This window comes from Corvus hawaiiensis, chromosome 10 (assembly GCF_020740725.1).
Source record: "Corvus hawaiiensis isolate bCorHaw1 chromosome 10, bCorHaw1.pri.cur, whole genome shotgun sequence".
In the NCBI taxonomy this organism is placed as follows: Eukaryota; Metazoa; Chordata; class Aves; order Passeriformes; family Corvidae; genus Corvus; species Corvus hawaiiensis.
In genome coordinates, this window is record NC_063222.1 from 27104215 (window position 1) to 27118301 (window position 14087).

Genomic DNA, 14087 nt, shown 5'->3' on the forward strand with positions numbered 1-14087 from the left:
GAGTGAAACCCAAGTTTGGTGGCCAAACGCCCTTTAGATTTTATCACTTTTCAGGCAGTGCCAAAGCAAGTAAACAAACACCAAAGTATGGAAATCCAACCACGGAAAATACTCCTGGAAAAGTAGCATTTTTTGCTAATAGACCTAATTTCATGCAGCAAATTAGCATAGCTCCAATGGAAGTGCAAATGTAATCAAACTGAAAAATTCAAATGAGGCGGGGAGAGCCTTTTTCTTTCTTTCTTTGCTTTTTAGTCACTTAAAAAAAAAAAAAATCAGCATTTTGCTGTGTGTCCTTCATGGGGCTGGAGGGACTGTGGTAATTAAAACATTTAAACCAGCACAAGCCCCCAGTCTCCCAGTCTCTAATCTGGAGCTGGGGTCAGCTGTCTGTAGATTCTAATTTGTCCTCAATTTTTTATTCATGCTGGGGAAATGCTGCATATTTAACAGGAAACCAGCGGGAAGGGGCAGCGCTGGGCTTGGAGGTCAAATAATTTGATTTCCGAGCAGATTACATGGAACATCCAACGTCTAATCTCACACCTGATTTGGCAATAAAATGACAATAAAAGGAATGTTAAGACACCCTCACCATGGGGTGGGCAATAACCAGTTTTTGTGGGCTGGGGAAGGATTGTTTTATTTGTAGAATTATTTTTATTGCAGCTCCTGGGTAAAGGAGTCACAGGATGCCCACACAGGCTGGAACTTCCTTTTGGAGAGTTCTAGTTAAGGAAATAAAATGAGGAAGATTAGAGAAATCAAATGTTTTTAAAACTCATAATTTAGAAATTATTTTTAAAGATTTAATTTAATTTCATTTTATTTCAGTGACTGGACGGGGCACTCAGTGCTCTGGTGGGGATCAGTCCCAGGTTGGAATTGATGGTCTGGGAGGTTTTTTCCAACTTCAGTGATCCCATGATTCAAAGAGGGTTAAAAACCACCCAGAGATCCCAGAGATGATGTGTGAGGAAAGAAGTACTAAGAAAAAATGCAAAAAAGCTCTTTTTCCAAGCAAAAGATGCCACTGGAGCCCAGCATGGCTGGGACAGGGAAGGGAACACACTGAGCACTGGTAGATATCCTGTTTGCAAATCCACATGGTACATAACCGTACCTAAACCTGGAATTTTAAATCCACGTGGGACATAGAAACTGGAGTTTCCCAGTGTGCAACCCCCCTGGATGTCTTGGAATGTTTAAATGCTTCGTGCACAATTTAATAAGACTTGGTATTTTCCAGTGAGAATGGACTCTTTTACTCCTAACTGGGAGCCAACTCCTCAGCAAATGGATGAATTTGAGTTATTCAGGAAAAATCTTCTCTTCATTTTTGAACATCCTCACAACTCTTCAAAGCCACCCCAGGACAGTTTTCATGGCTTATTAATAAATTGTAAAGAAGTTTTCCTCCCCATTTCCCTGCAAATGACCATTGTTCCCAAGTCCTGAACCACCCTTTTTTTCTTCCCTCTGCCTTTCCACACTCGCCCTCCCAGTCCCTGCTGGCACAGCAATTGCAAGCACATGTGCCACTCACAATGGGGTGTGAGCACAAAAACCCACGTTTTTTTCCAAACATTCCCTGCAAATTGGTGCTGGTGGGACCCTACCACCTCATCCCAATATCCCTGGGCCCCGTGGGAGCCCGCCTGGGTGATTCCTCCAGGTGGAAAGGTTCCCCCTGGGCCCAGTGGCTCCAAAATCCAGGAATCACAGCGGGGAGGGGGCACAGCTGGCTGGTTTGGTGCCTTTTCCGGCCAGAATTCCAAGCGCCCCTTCCACCTCCTTCCATGTCTGTGCTATCCCACTTTTCCACTTGAATTTCCTTCTTTGGTATCACAAGAACCTTCTCCAAGCAGGGTTAACTGGGAGCACCAACTAATTCCTTTCAGCATCCCACAGTCCCCAAGTAAAACAAACTAAAGATCAGAACATTCTGATTTTGAATGAAATTCACAGCAGCCGTGGTTTCAAAACTGGGGAATTTTCCTGAGTCACCTCTTGTAAGTAAATCATGGAATCCCAGAATGGTTTGGGTTGGAAGGGACCTTAAAGGCCATCCAGTTCCACACAGCTCCAGGGAGGATTTGAGGCTCCTGGGATTGTCTGGATTGGCTCCCTCAGAGGGGTGGAAATGTCTCTTCCCATCGCTCCCTGACATTTCAATCCATTCACTTTAATTTTTCCAGCTGCTGGACTGCAGAGGCAGCAGCTCTGATCCCACCAGGATTCAGGGCACCAAATTCCATCATCAGCTTGGGGAGGAAAATCCCACAGCCCCACTGGACCTTCAAAACAATCATTTCTGACTTCCTGAGCCTTAGCTTGTCATGAAATAAAAGAAAATGCCTCACCTTCTTCCTTTCTTCTCTTGGCTTCTTCTTCACTTCTCTCCTTGGCCTTCAATGCTTCATCTGCTTTAGCTAAAAGGAAGAAGAAAAGAAGAGTTAGAATTAGTTAATTTATCCTATCAAATCATGGAATGGTTTGGCTTGGAAAGGACCTCAAAGCCCATCCAGTGCCACCCCTGCCATGGCAGGGACACCTCCCACTGTCCCAGGCTGCTCCAAGCCCCAAAATCCAGCCTGGCCTGGGACACTGCCAGGGATGGGTTGTCAACAACCTCTTGCCAAACAACATTTCCTGAGCTTTAAACCCAATTTCCTGCTCCTTTCTGCAGGTCCCACAATGAAATCCACGTGCATGAAAGACCAGAACTTGGTTCTTCACTTATTTTATTTGAAGTCATTCCCCACAGTTAAAGGACATAAATGGGATTATGGAGGGTAATATCAGGTCAATATTAGTGGCAATATTAATGCAATACAAATCTCTGCATCCATTTTGTGTTAAGCAAAGCCTTTAAGAGACTTTTAAGGGGTTTTCTTTCTTTAAACCCCAACCTCCCCACCCCAGTTGCCCCAGACTGAACTGCAACGACCCAAACGTGGTGCACTCATAAAGTGGCAGATTTGCTGCCATAGTGAGTAATCCATCAGACCTATTTTGAGGATAAAACAGAAACAAAACAATATTTCCAGGGCTGCAGACTCTGCTCAGAGTGGGAGTCACACAGCTCTTCCTCAGCACTTTATTAGGTAGTACACAATTTTCTCTTCACTCCAAATCACAGCAGCAGCACTTAATCCATGTTACAACAATATTCTTTAAAAAGAATCTTTTTCCCTCTAGAAACCTCTTCCCTTATTACTTAATTATCTACCAGTTGCTCAACTGCAGGGGTTTTCAAACACTTTCCTACAGATGTTAAAGAAGATTAAAAATATACAGCACAGTAACAAGGGACTATCAATATACTCTGTAAATTAATTAAATTTCTGTTCTAGCACATCATTTATTCCAAAGCATTAATGTCTCAAAGGAGCCATTCTCTTTTATTGCCATCTCACTGCCTGATGAGTGAACTAAGTGAGAATAAGTCTCTAATAACATTATACTTGATGAAATATTAAGTTTTCAAAAGTATCACCAGGCCAAAAAGAAAAGAACCAACAAGGAACAGGAATCCAGCACTTAAACCAGGCCTTCTCAGGGAGGAAAATCACTATAAACTGTGGTCTAAATGGCAAGAACTCAGTCAGATTTGCAAATATTTAATCCCAGCACCTACTAAAATTAGGCAATAATTTATGAAAACCAAATTCAGCTCACAGGGGGTGAAGGTGTTGCAGTGGGGATCCTGCAACACGCATATATCAAACCAGGAGTCCCGTGGAAAGGAAATATATATGGACAGACAGATTCTTGATAGCTGTTTCAGAGATGTTTATTTCTCCAGCCGCATGGCCGGAGCTCTGCCCAGGAACTGTTTCAGTCACGGGACCAAGGGTCCTTCTGCCCGCGCAGGGAACACAAACCAACCAACGGGAACGAGGCTGAGCAGGGACAGGGAAGCCCCGTGTCTGTGCCCTCAGGGCCCCTCTCCCAGGGCTGCACGGCAGGGGAGGGACCCCAACACCTCACCCGTTTTATTTTAATAAAAGGAGAATGAAAACAACTGGATAAACATAACAAGAACAGTTTCAAAACAAAACAAGCCACCCTCCTGAGTCTTTAAATGTCCAAACAGATTCTCTGGAACATCTTAGGGCTGACAGAAGGGAGACAGAACTCTGAGCATGCTTTGTGGGGAAACTGAGGCAGGAGAGGGTTTAACTTCTTCCCTCCCCCTTTTCATCCCCCACTCGGCATTGGAAAGGGATTTTTGGGGACACAATTGGCAAAAGCATGGTTTTGTGAGGGAAACCATGGATGAAAAAACGGATTGGGAATACACTGGGGGTAATAGGACATAGGGTAAAAGGGAAAGGTGGGATTAGGAAAGGGAAACTGTAGGGGGGGCTTACAATGGAGATACTGTCTAACATGACTACGATTTTTTGCATATATACTGCCTTTTACAGGAACACCATCAGGCCCAGTGACCTGCGATGCTTGTAACCCTTTTCTCCCTAGTACAATATTAAATTCCACCACCTCTCCATCTCCCAAGCTTGGGATGCATTTTTCAGGGTTATTCTTTTTAATAGCAGTTCTATGCACGAATATGTCTTGCTGGTTGTCACACCTTGTTATAAAACCATAATTTTGCTTAACATTATACCATTTTACTATCCCTAAGGTCTTAGTTGCTATGATCTTTTCCTTTTTCCGAGTGGCTGCTGTTTTCTGTCTCGCTGCGTCTTTGCTGTCTCTTTCGGTCGCTCCCGTGTTGGAATTGTCGGGGCTGCTGGTGCCTGCGCGCTCTTCCCGGGGTCGCGTTCGGGGCTGCGCGGGCCGGGCCGGGCCGTGCCGCTCAGTTCTCCGTGCGTCGCCTCCTCTGGTCGCAGCTTCGCTGCCGCTGCCGGGCGCTGCACCCACGTCTCGGCCGGGCCCCCGAGCGACGACTCCCCCGCGCCCTGCTCCAGCGCGCGTCTCGGCTGGGCGCGGCTCCGTTCCACCGCCATCGCCTCCAGCCGCCGCCCGCGCGCCGCCCCTCTCAGTCGGGCGTTCCCGGGGCTCGCTCCACCACGCGCTGCACGCGGCCGTGCGGGTCCTGCCGGGTCCCGCCGCTCCCCGCTCCGCCACCGACACTGCGGCTCGCGTGGCTCCGCCCGCGCGCGGGAACTGCCTCGCTGCTACTCGCAGAGGGCTCGGTGCACGTGGCCTGGGCCGCACGGTCCCTGCGCCAGGCTTCCCTTCGCCAGGACACAGCTGACATTGCTCAACAGTCTCGGTAACTAAATAATATTCACGAAAATATTCTTCCATCGGCATATATTTTGACTCTAGTATTAACTGTGTCCAAACGGTTTTCCAAAAGCCCTTGGTAATAATTAAATCCCAAGAAACATAGAAAAAGTTCTTAAACAACCATGCCAGGAAGTGTTTCAGTTCTTTTTGAGCTTGAATCAAGCTAAAATTCACAAATCGTTGTTCAAGAATCATTTTAAGTTTAAGATAAATGTCCATATGTGGCTCTGAGAGCCAAGAGTCTTCCCACGGTTCCTCCATAGTTTAGATATGGAATAGCAAAGCAAAACCAAGAAGAGGAATCCAAAGTTTCCAGGGTTTACTCACACAAATCAGTCGCTTAGGGATCGGGGATCGTTCTGCTCACAAATCTCCACCATTTGTTGCGGTGGGGATCCTGCAACACGCATATATCAAACCAGGAGTCCCGTGGAAAGGAAATATATATATGGACAGACAGATTCTTGCTAGCTGTTTCAGAGAGATGTTTATTTCTCCAGCCGCATGGCCGGAGCTCTGCCGAGGAACTGTCCCAGTCACGGGACCAAGGGTCCTTCTGCCCGCGCAGGGAACACAAACCAACCAATGGGAACGAGGCTGAGCAGGGACAGGGAAACCCCGTGCCTGTGCCCTCAGGGCCCCTCTCCCAGGGCTACACGGCGGGGGAGGGACCCCAACATGAAGGGGTCGTTCCTTTTTGGAGCCAGCAGCTCCACCTTAAAATGCACAACGTGAACAGGCTGTTACAAAGTGATACAATCACTGCACAGACAGCTGCTTCCATTTCCACACTTTTATCCATATTTAGACAACATCTAAAGTCATGAAATATTAAAACTTTTCTGCCACTGAAGATCATTACAAGAATCTATTAAATCCCATAATAAAACCAAACCACGAGTAACTCTAAAGACTTTTACTTCATTTACACTTTATTCTCCTTGGTAAAAGGACAGGGATAATAGAAATTCCATTTAAATTCAATTTTGGTTATATGTGTAATTGTAGATATACCCCTTGAGTCATGTAAAATGCTCAGCTTATGTTTCTTTCAAATTATCCCGCTCCGATTCCCATTCTGCTCCTTACAACTGTCTTCAATATGTATTAGCAGAGCTCATTAGGCTGGAATTTAATAATGCAAACATCAGGTGGATTTCAAGACCCTCCATTATCAGCACAAGATGGATTGCTCATATAGCTCGTGGGCCAACTGGGCACAATTTAGATTCAATAAACTACCAGGCCTAAATTTGATTTATCTATTCCACTGAGCTACTTTGTTCTTCCTCCCCGATTTGTTGCTGCACAGGAACAATTCATTGGGTATCTCAGTGGCAAAAAGATATTAAAACACACAGCAAAGATGGTGCTGGTCAATGAATAAATTTTTAGCTTGTCTTTGTTAACTTTAAATCGCTGATTTCCAACCCTTGTAACTCAAGTTAGAATTGCTGCCGAGGCAGAGCTTGGCCTTTCAAGTCCTGGTTAATTAGAGGGACAATGGAGCAATTTAAGAAGTACCATGAGGACAGTTCTCCACACAAAACTGCTCATCAACAACAATTTAACTTAGCCCATAAAGCTACAGAGCAGTCAGTCCCTGAGCTCACAGGGCACTGCCCACCACGACCAACACAGGCACTGAACCCATGAGATGCATTCAGGATTTCAAACCAGGGATTCTCTTCAAATATTTTACATTTTCTGTCGTTTTTGCACAGAATCCCAGAATGGGCCAGGCTGGGAGGAACCACAGTGGGTCAAGTGTCCAACCTCCCTGCTCATCCTGGAGCACATGGCACAGGATTGGGTCCATTCTTCTTCCTCTCCTTCCCCTCCTCTTTTCTTCTTCTCCTCCTCCTTTTCTTCTTCTCTCCTTCTCCTTTTTTTCTTCTCCACCTCCTTCTCCTTGATGCTGTCATGATGATGATGCCAGTGAATACATTCTTGTTCACAGCCCAAGTGCCATTAAAAGCACTAAAAGAGATTCACTTTTCTCAAATCAAGCTGCAGTTAAACATTAAAAGATCTTTACAACTTGAAGGTTGGACTCCAAGGTCTGAGAGGGCTTTTCCAACCTAGACAATTCCAAGATTCCATGGAACCCCTGCAGTGGTGGAAGAGCTCGAGGTTTGGGAAGCAGAGTCACTCCCTGATGGATGGGTGATGCTTTAATCCTGACCAGCCTCACACTGTGCTAAGGTGAAATTATTCCAAGCAAAGCTGCTAATTAAGAGAAGCCAGGAAAACCATGAATTATTCCAAGGTGGAAACAGGGCAGGGGCTGTTTTGGGGATAGAAAGGGCATTTTGGAAAGCGTGGCCTGGGCTCATGGAAGAGCCCCTGCAGCAGAGCCCTCTCCCAGTGCATGGGAGAAGCAGGGAGGGTGCAAGGAGAAGGCTCAGCCCTTCACTAAGAAGATTTCATTTTCCTGTCGAAATTAAAAGGAGAGGAGTGTCAGAACACCCACAACTGCAAACCACAAGAGGTCTGGAAAAATAAATGAATTCAACATAATTGTAGACTTTCCAACTGCTCAAAGTTGAAAATACAAGATGTGTTTGAGGAAAAGAAAGCCCAGAAACTGAAAAAACCCACATGGACATCCCATTTAAAATGCAGCAAACCATCCACGATCCTCATCAGAAAGACTCCACTGGTTTTTTCAAACACAAACATTTTTGCACTTATAAAATATTCAGTCAGCTCACATATAAGAATACAAGTGGAATCCATTATTAATTTACAAGGCCCTGTTTAATTTACATGCTATTTTTCTCTGGTATATTAAATTTATCAAGGCTTGTGGAAATCCTCTCTGCTGAATATTCATAGGCTGACGTGTAAAATTATCTGTTATCCATCCGACAAATTCCAGCACTAACTCCAACCAACCACTTGCTCAGAGAATTCCTTTGACAGGAACACAAGGAGCAGAGCCCAGGAATTCCCAGTTCCAGAGGAAAAGTGACACCACCACACACATTTTTATCACCCCAGATTTAAGCTGGTTTTCTGTACTTTTGCCTTCAGTAACATCTCCCCCAAAATTTAAACACCACAAACATTCTTGGAGGTCTTCCCATCTTAGAGGCCTTTTCCAACCTAAACAAGTGTGTGATTCTATTAATCCATGATTCTGGAAGTCCATGGAATTGTGTGATTCCATAAATCCATGGAAGCCAGGTGGCCACTTGCCCACCCCATCATGTCCACGACCATGCACCTCTCAGTGCCATGAGAGCTCCCATCAGCGCTGTCCTTCCTAATTACACGTAAACACCACAATTCCCAAACATGGGAAGTTCCAGCCGTTGCTGTCCTGCAATTTAATTACACCAGGCTCTAATTATGGATACTGGAGAGGCCTGAGCACGAGGGTGAGGGAGGAGCTCACTGCCCCCTCCCCAGCTCTGCCAGTCACACTTAGAAATTCCCCAGGAGCCCAAATCTGTCTATTTTAAGCTTCTCCACATTCTGGGAGGAGCATGCCCAGCATTTGGAAGGGGGACGTTACCCCACTGATCCCTCCTGACATAGGAATGCTATTTCTCACCTCTTTAGCAGCATTCCTGCTCAGTTCCCTTCCCTCAGTCGTTTTGGGAAGTACTCCTTACTTTGGGATAAACATCCCGTTATGGCATAGCTAATGAGCACCTGGCTCACAGCCACGAGGGTTTTCCCAAATATTAAATGTGGTTTTGGTAGAAGATACATCCGGTCACATGCAACCCAACTGAAAAAACACAGGCAAAACCCAAATGTTGTCTTGTTCTTGTCCTAAAGCACAACCGAGATAATTGTAATTATTTGGTAGAACCAAGGTATTTGTTTATGTTGGGTACAACCAAGATAATCGTGAAGATAAATCCTTTCCTGCCAACCAGGCAATTTTCCCCCAGTTTCTTTCACTGTTACCATTTGCAGGAAGCAGTTTGTGGATCACCTGCTGGCTAGAAACGGCACAGGGCTGGGAGAAAGCCCTGCAGGAAAGAGAGAATATCCGAAATCCCGCTAAACAAGTGACTCTTGAGCCCAAACGGGTTAAATATTAAACCATCTTCTCTGGAGAGGGGGAAGCACGTTCATCCCTGGCCAGAAAATTAACATGCTGGGCAGAAATCCGGGAGGGGAAGAGAGGCTGGAAAGGGACACGGGGTGCTGGGCAGGGAAAGGTAAGAGCTGACAGCTAAAATCCCGCTCCGGCGAGCGGGGCCGACCTCCCCAAAGACTTCCTGGATCCCGGTGACTGCCTCCTGTATTAAGACTGCCTTTCTCATCACTTAATGCTTATTTTCATCACTCTGCTTAAAATATTGATAATCAATTAGGGCTACGTCTGTTTTGCCACAGAATCTGTGTCACAGTCTATCAGCCTGTCAGGGCCAATTCAATCCTCATTCAAAGTTAATTTTTTCTCCATAAATCCGCCTTTGGAGGAGTCATTAGGCGCAGAACATAGCCCGAGGTGCAATCACCTATTCTCTTTCATTAGAGGCAGGCAGGGAAGGTGAGGGAGATTATTAGAACTTTGGAATGATCACAAAGCAGCGTGCTGCCTGTCAGATCCCCCCAACATTTCATTCATCTCGCCAGCTCGCTGCCAACGCTTCTAAATGGACATTATTCATGAACATCTGTGACACGCTGAATATTCCGAGGCTGGGAGTGATGAAAAAGCCGTGCCCCCCCTTGGACTGGGAAATTAATTCTATGGTCAGAACAATTAGGAATATAACAAACTTGTTCCGTGATGTTATTTTTAGTCCTTCCAAGATATCCCCCTTAAAGAGGTATTTTTTCAGAACTGGTTTTTTTTAAAGTGTAAATGTGACCGCTCCAAATGGTCAAACACTGGAGAATGATGAAAAAGCTGTGCCCCCCTCTGACTGGGAAATTAATTCTATGGTCAAAACAATTAGGAATATAACAAACTTGTTTTGTAATGTTATTTTTAGTCCTTCCAAGATATCCTGTGTAAAAAGGTGTTATTTCAGAACTGGATTTTTTTTGAGTCCAACCTAGATGGTCAAACACTGTATTTTAAGGTATTGAAGAACAATGTGTATTTCCTTTGCTATGGAAATAAATTGTTGGTTGGGTTTTTATAAGCAATTACCAAATTAGCAGCTTTGCAATCTGATTTGTTGATCCATTTCTAAAATGCAGCCAAATGAGACCCCACACTGGATTTGAAATTGCTACCATCTGAAATTACAGCCCACTTCACTCCTGGTGGAAAAGAAGAGTGAGAAACAGATTTCCAAAATCAAATCTATTTATTGCTGTTTCCTTCCATTGAACATCCGATGGTCATCGAGGCATTTTTTGGGTAAGAAGGGCAGAAATGCTGGTGCAAGAGACAGCCACCCACAAAATTAAATAAACCACCACCTTTTCCATGCATATTCCCTTCCTACATGCAGGGGGTTAAGATGTAGCTACTTGGAGGAAAAGTCATTTCCATCTAATGAAATCACATCAAGTAGTTATTTGAATCTCATTACAAAATTCAAAAGAATAGTCATTTACATTTTTTCCCTGATATTACCAGGAAAACAGTGTTATCATCACCAAACTTCTCACAGCCCCCAGCATTCTCCTCCCCAAATATCCTCCTTTTCCAGAATTAAGGGCCAGATCCTCAGTGAATTCAAGCTGGCACAATTCCACTACTTGACGCGAGCCAAGCCCATTTACTCCAGCTGAGGATCTGGCACTCCCTATTTATAATAATAATCCTAAAGAAGACTTAATCAGCAGATCTTGGCTAGGTACATTCATCCATTATTTAGTGCATCCCTAATTTCTTTCTGTCTCCCACAGTTTCACTCCCCCCCACCCACACATTGGAGGAAAAATCCAGCCTAAATAGGGTTTAACACTAAGGATTAATTGGCTGCAGTTGCTTCTGTGGCTCCTGACTCATTGCAGGGACTGCTGTTAAATATTCCAAGGATTTGTTTCCATCCCAGAAAAGGCTGTGCATTATCCACCTCGACATCTCCTAATCAAGTGATGTTTCACCTCAGATCTGCTCCCCCAGCCTGCAGCCCAGCTCGGGAAAACAGCAGAATTGGATGTGATTCTTGTCTCCTGCAATATTTAGCCTTGGGGAGGAAATCAGTTCTCAGAGTAAAATTCAGTGATTCCAATGGAAGTGTTTAAATGGCACCTTCTAGGTGAGTTTCTTTAGGGAGACAGGGGTGGGAATCATGGAATTAGGAATCACTAAGGTTGGAAAAGCCCTCCGAGACCATCAAGTCCAACTGCTAATCCAGCACTAACCCTGTCCCCAAGTGCCACATCCATGCATTTTCTGAACACATCCAGGGATGAAGACTCCACCACTTCCCTGGGCAGCTCATTCCACCTTTTCCATGAAGAAATTTTTCCTCAAATCTAATCTAAACTTCCCCCAGTGTAACTTGAGGCCATTTCCTCCAGCTGATGACAAAGGAAGAGCTTCCTCTTCCTTCAGGAATGAAAAGCTGGGGAAAGGAAAAGGACAGCCTGGAGTTAAACCTTCCCCTAAACTACTGAGCCAAAAGAGGCACCAACATTTAGGAGCAAAGAAATAAATTCCATATATAAAAACTGATGGGAGTAAAGAATGCTCTTACTGCTGTATCCTTCAGGAGTAATTTCCACATCAATTGGAAAACCAAGAAGTGATCCCTATGAAAAACTCCAATCTGATTCAATTTATTTAAATTGTTCTTAAGCCACTATTTGTTCCAGAGTTGTTTCTTTCCCCCTGGCACACCATGGATGGAGAAAGGAGAGGACAATGGACACGGCTGTCACGGATCTGGTGAGCAGGTGAAAGGAAGGAGGCTGGGAGGGAGCAAACTGGGATAGTGGGAGGTGTCCCTGCCCAGGGCCTGCAGTCGTGATGGAACAAATGCTTTCAAACCATCCCACGCATTCTGCAGGGTAAATTTAGGTTGCTTTTTTCCTCCTCAGTGACTTCGGTGCTCCCTTTCCTGTGAGGACCTCAGACCAAAGCATGACCTTGGTTCTGCATCCTGCTGTAAGCAGAGCTCCACCAAGCCCTCCAGTTCCACAGACTGTCCTGTCCCACATCCCAGCTCCCAGGAAACACTCACTCCTCATGGAATCTGCCAGCCACTCGGCTCCATCACCCACTGCATCTGCATGAGGAATCGCCTTGATGTTGTACTACCCACGTACCTTCACACGAAAACAGAACAGCTCCTCCATTTAATTCCACAAATCAATCATTTTAATTCAAAAAACACTCACTTGCTTAAAATATAACCACTAAGAAAAATTATTGAAATGATTTCTGGGGAAAAACATGGCACTGTGCCTCAAATACAATTGTCATTGCAGGCTGTAGATTGGGAATGACAGTCAGCTTTTCTTCCTGGGGTAAGGGCAGAATTCAGCCTGACAGCTTGTCAGCAAACTTGAAAAATTCACTCCCAAAACTTCGATTCCAAACGAGCCCTTCTTTCATCTGCCAATTTCCCCGCGTCAGGAATTGCCGTGCTAAGTGAAAATCAAGCAGATGACAACTCATGTGGCTATGGAAAGGAAGCAATAAAGCACGGAGCACGCACAGCTGATTACAGGGAACAACTCCCAGAGAAGCCAAAGCAGCCCCCAGCACCTTGGGAGGGCTCCGGGGATTTTCAGCTCCTGTTTTCCAATCGAATAAAAACATCAGGAGTGAAAACATAAGGAATAAAGCTGTGTAAGGGGCTCTGTTGGAGCATACTTAATCAAGAATGAAGCATAATTAATATTCAAATAACGGTACAAGAATCAGGAAGCATTTCAGAGGATTTTTTGCAGAAAGAGGGAACTTTGTTTGCCCTACTCATGATCATTTCCCACTCTGACCACAGTGTTAATGAAAAACCTTCGTGAAGCAATGGAAAATGAAAAAGACCAAAAGGAACTTTCAAAAAGTGATTTTTTTGAAGCCTCTAAATCATAAACACCAAGACATGGTTAAAGAAGAAGAATATTAGCACCACGGAGTGTGACCTCACAAGAAATTGAACGGGGCACTGCAAAATCAGGGAAGGACGAGGTGGAAAACTTCGGGGTCGAGGCGCGGCGAACTCCCAGGATTTACTGTGCCGGAACTGCGGAATCGTAAGACAGGCAGCCAAAAGAACCTGACATCTGGCACCAAAAGGGGGAGTGTGTGTCCAGGAAAGATTTGTGGGGAGGACTTAGGGCCGATGCCAGCACACACTCAATTACAGCCCGGCAGCCTTGGGAGCGGCCGGCAGCCCGGGAACGGCGCGGAGAGCGCGGAGCTCATCCCGGCCGAGAAAATGATGGGAAACTCCACGTTCTCAGGCTGTATCCTGAACTCCTGTAATCCTTTACTGTACTCAGCATTATTAAATACTCCCCCAGGATAAAAGAGGTAAATATATTGCTTAAATATTCAGCGGCTGGCTGTAAAATTTCACTGCAGATTAAGTGATGAAGATGAAGAAATGCTGCTGAAAACAAACAATTTATCTTCACTCGGCGCAGCAGAGCGCTCCTGGAACCCCGCCAGAGGCTCTGTGGGTTGGAATTCAATAACTGCATTAAAAGAAAACTACACCCCTACTACACACCAGGCTGAACAGCCCTGAGTAAACAGTTTGCTGCAGCGGCGCTTAAATAATTCAGGAAGGAATTTGGGGTATCAAACATTTTTCTGAAGTACTGTGTTTCTTAATGTATTTCAAATAAATGCTTGTTTTTAAAAGTTCAAGTAGAGCCCATTAGAGCAAATGGGAAAACAGACAAATCCAAGACGGAAAACCACCAAAGCACTGATTTCCAGGAGA

General features: G+C 45.0%; 1 protein-coding gene across 1 annotated transcript in view; it reads right to left on the reverse strand.

The window, feature by feature from the left end:
* RSRC1 (arginine and serine rich coiled-coil 1) overlaps window positions 1-14087 on the reverse strand; it is a 104797-nt gene that overhangs the window by 13191 nt on the left and 77519 nt on the right. The window contains exon 8 of the mRNA XM_048314349.1: window positions 2364-2432. Coding sequence (XP_048170306.1) covers window positions 2364-2432 — 69 coding nt within the window. The remainder of the gene's footprint in view (window positions 1-2363; window positions 2433-14087) is intronic.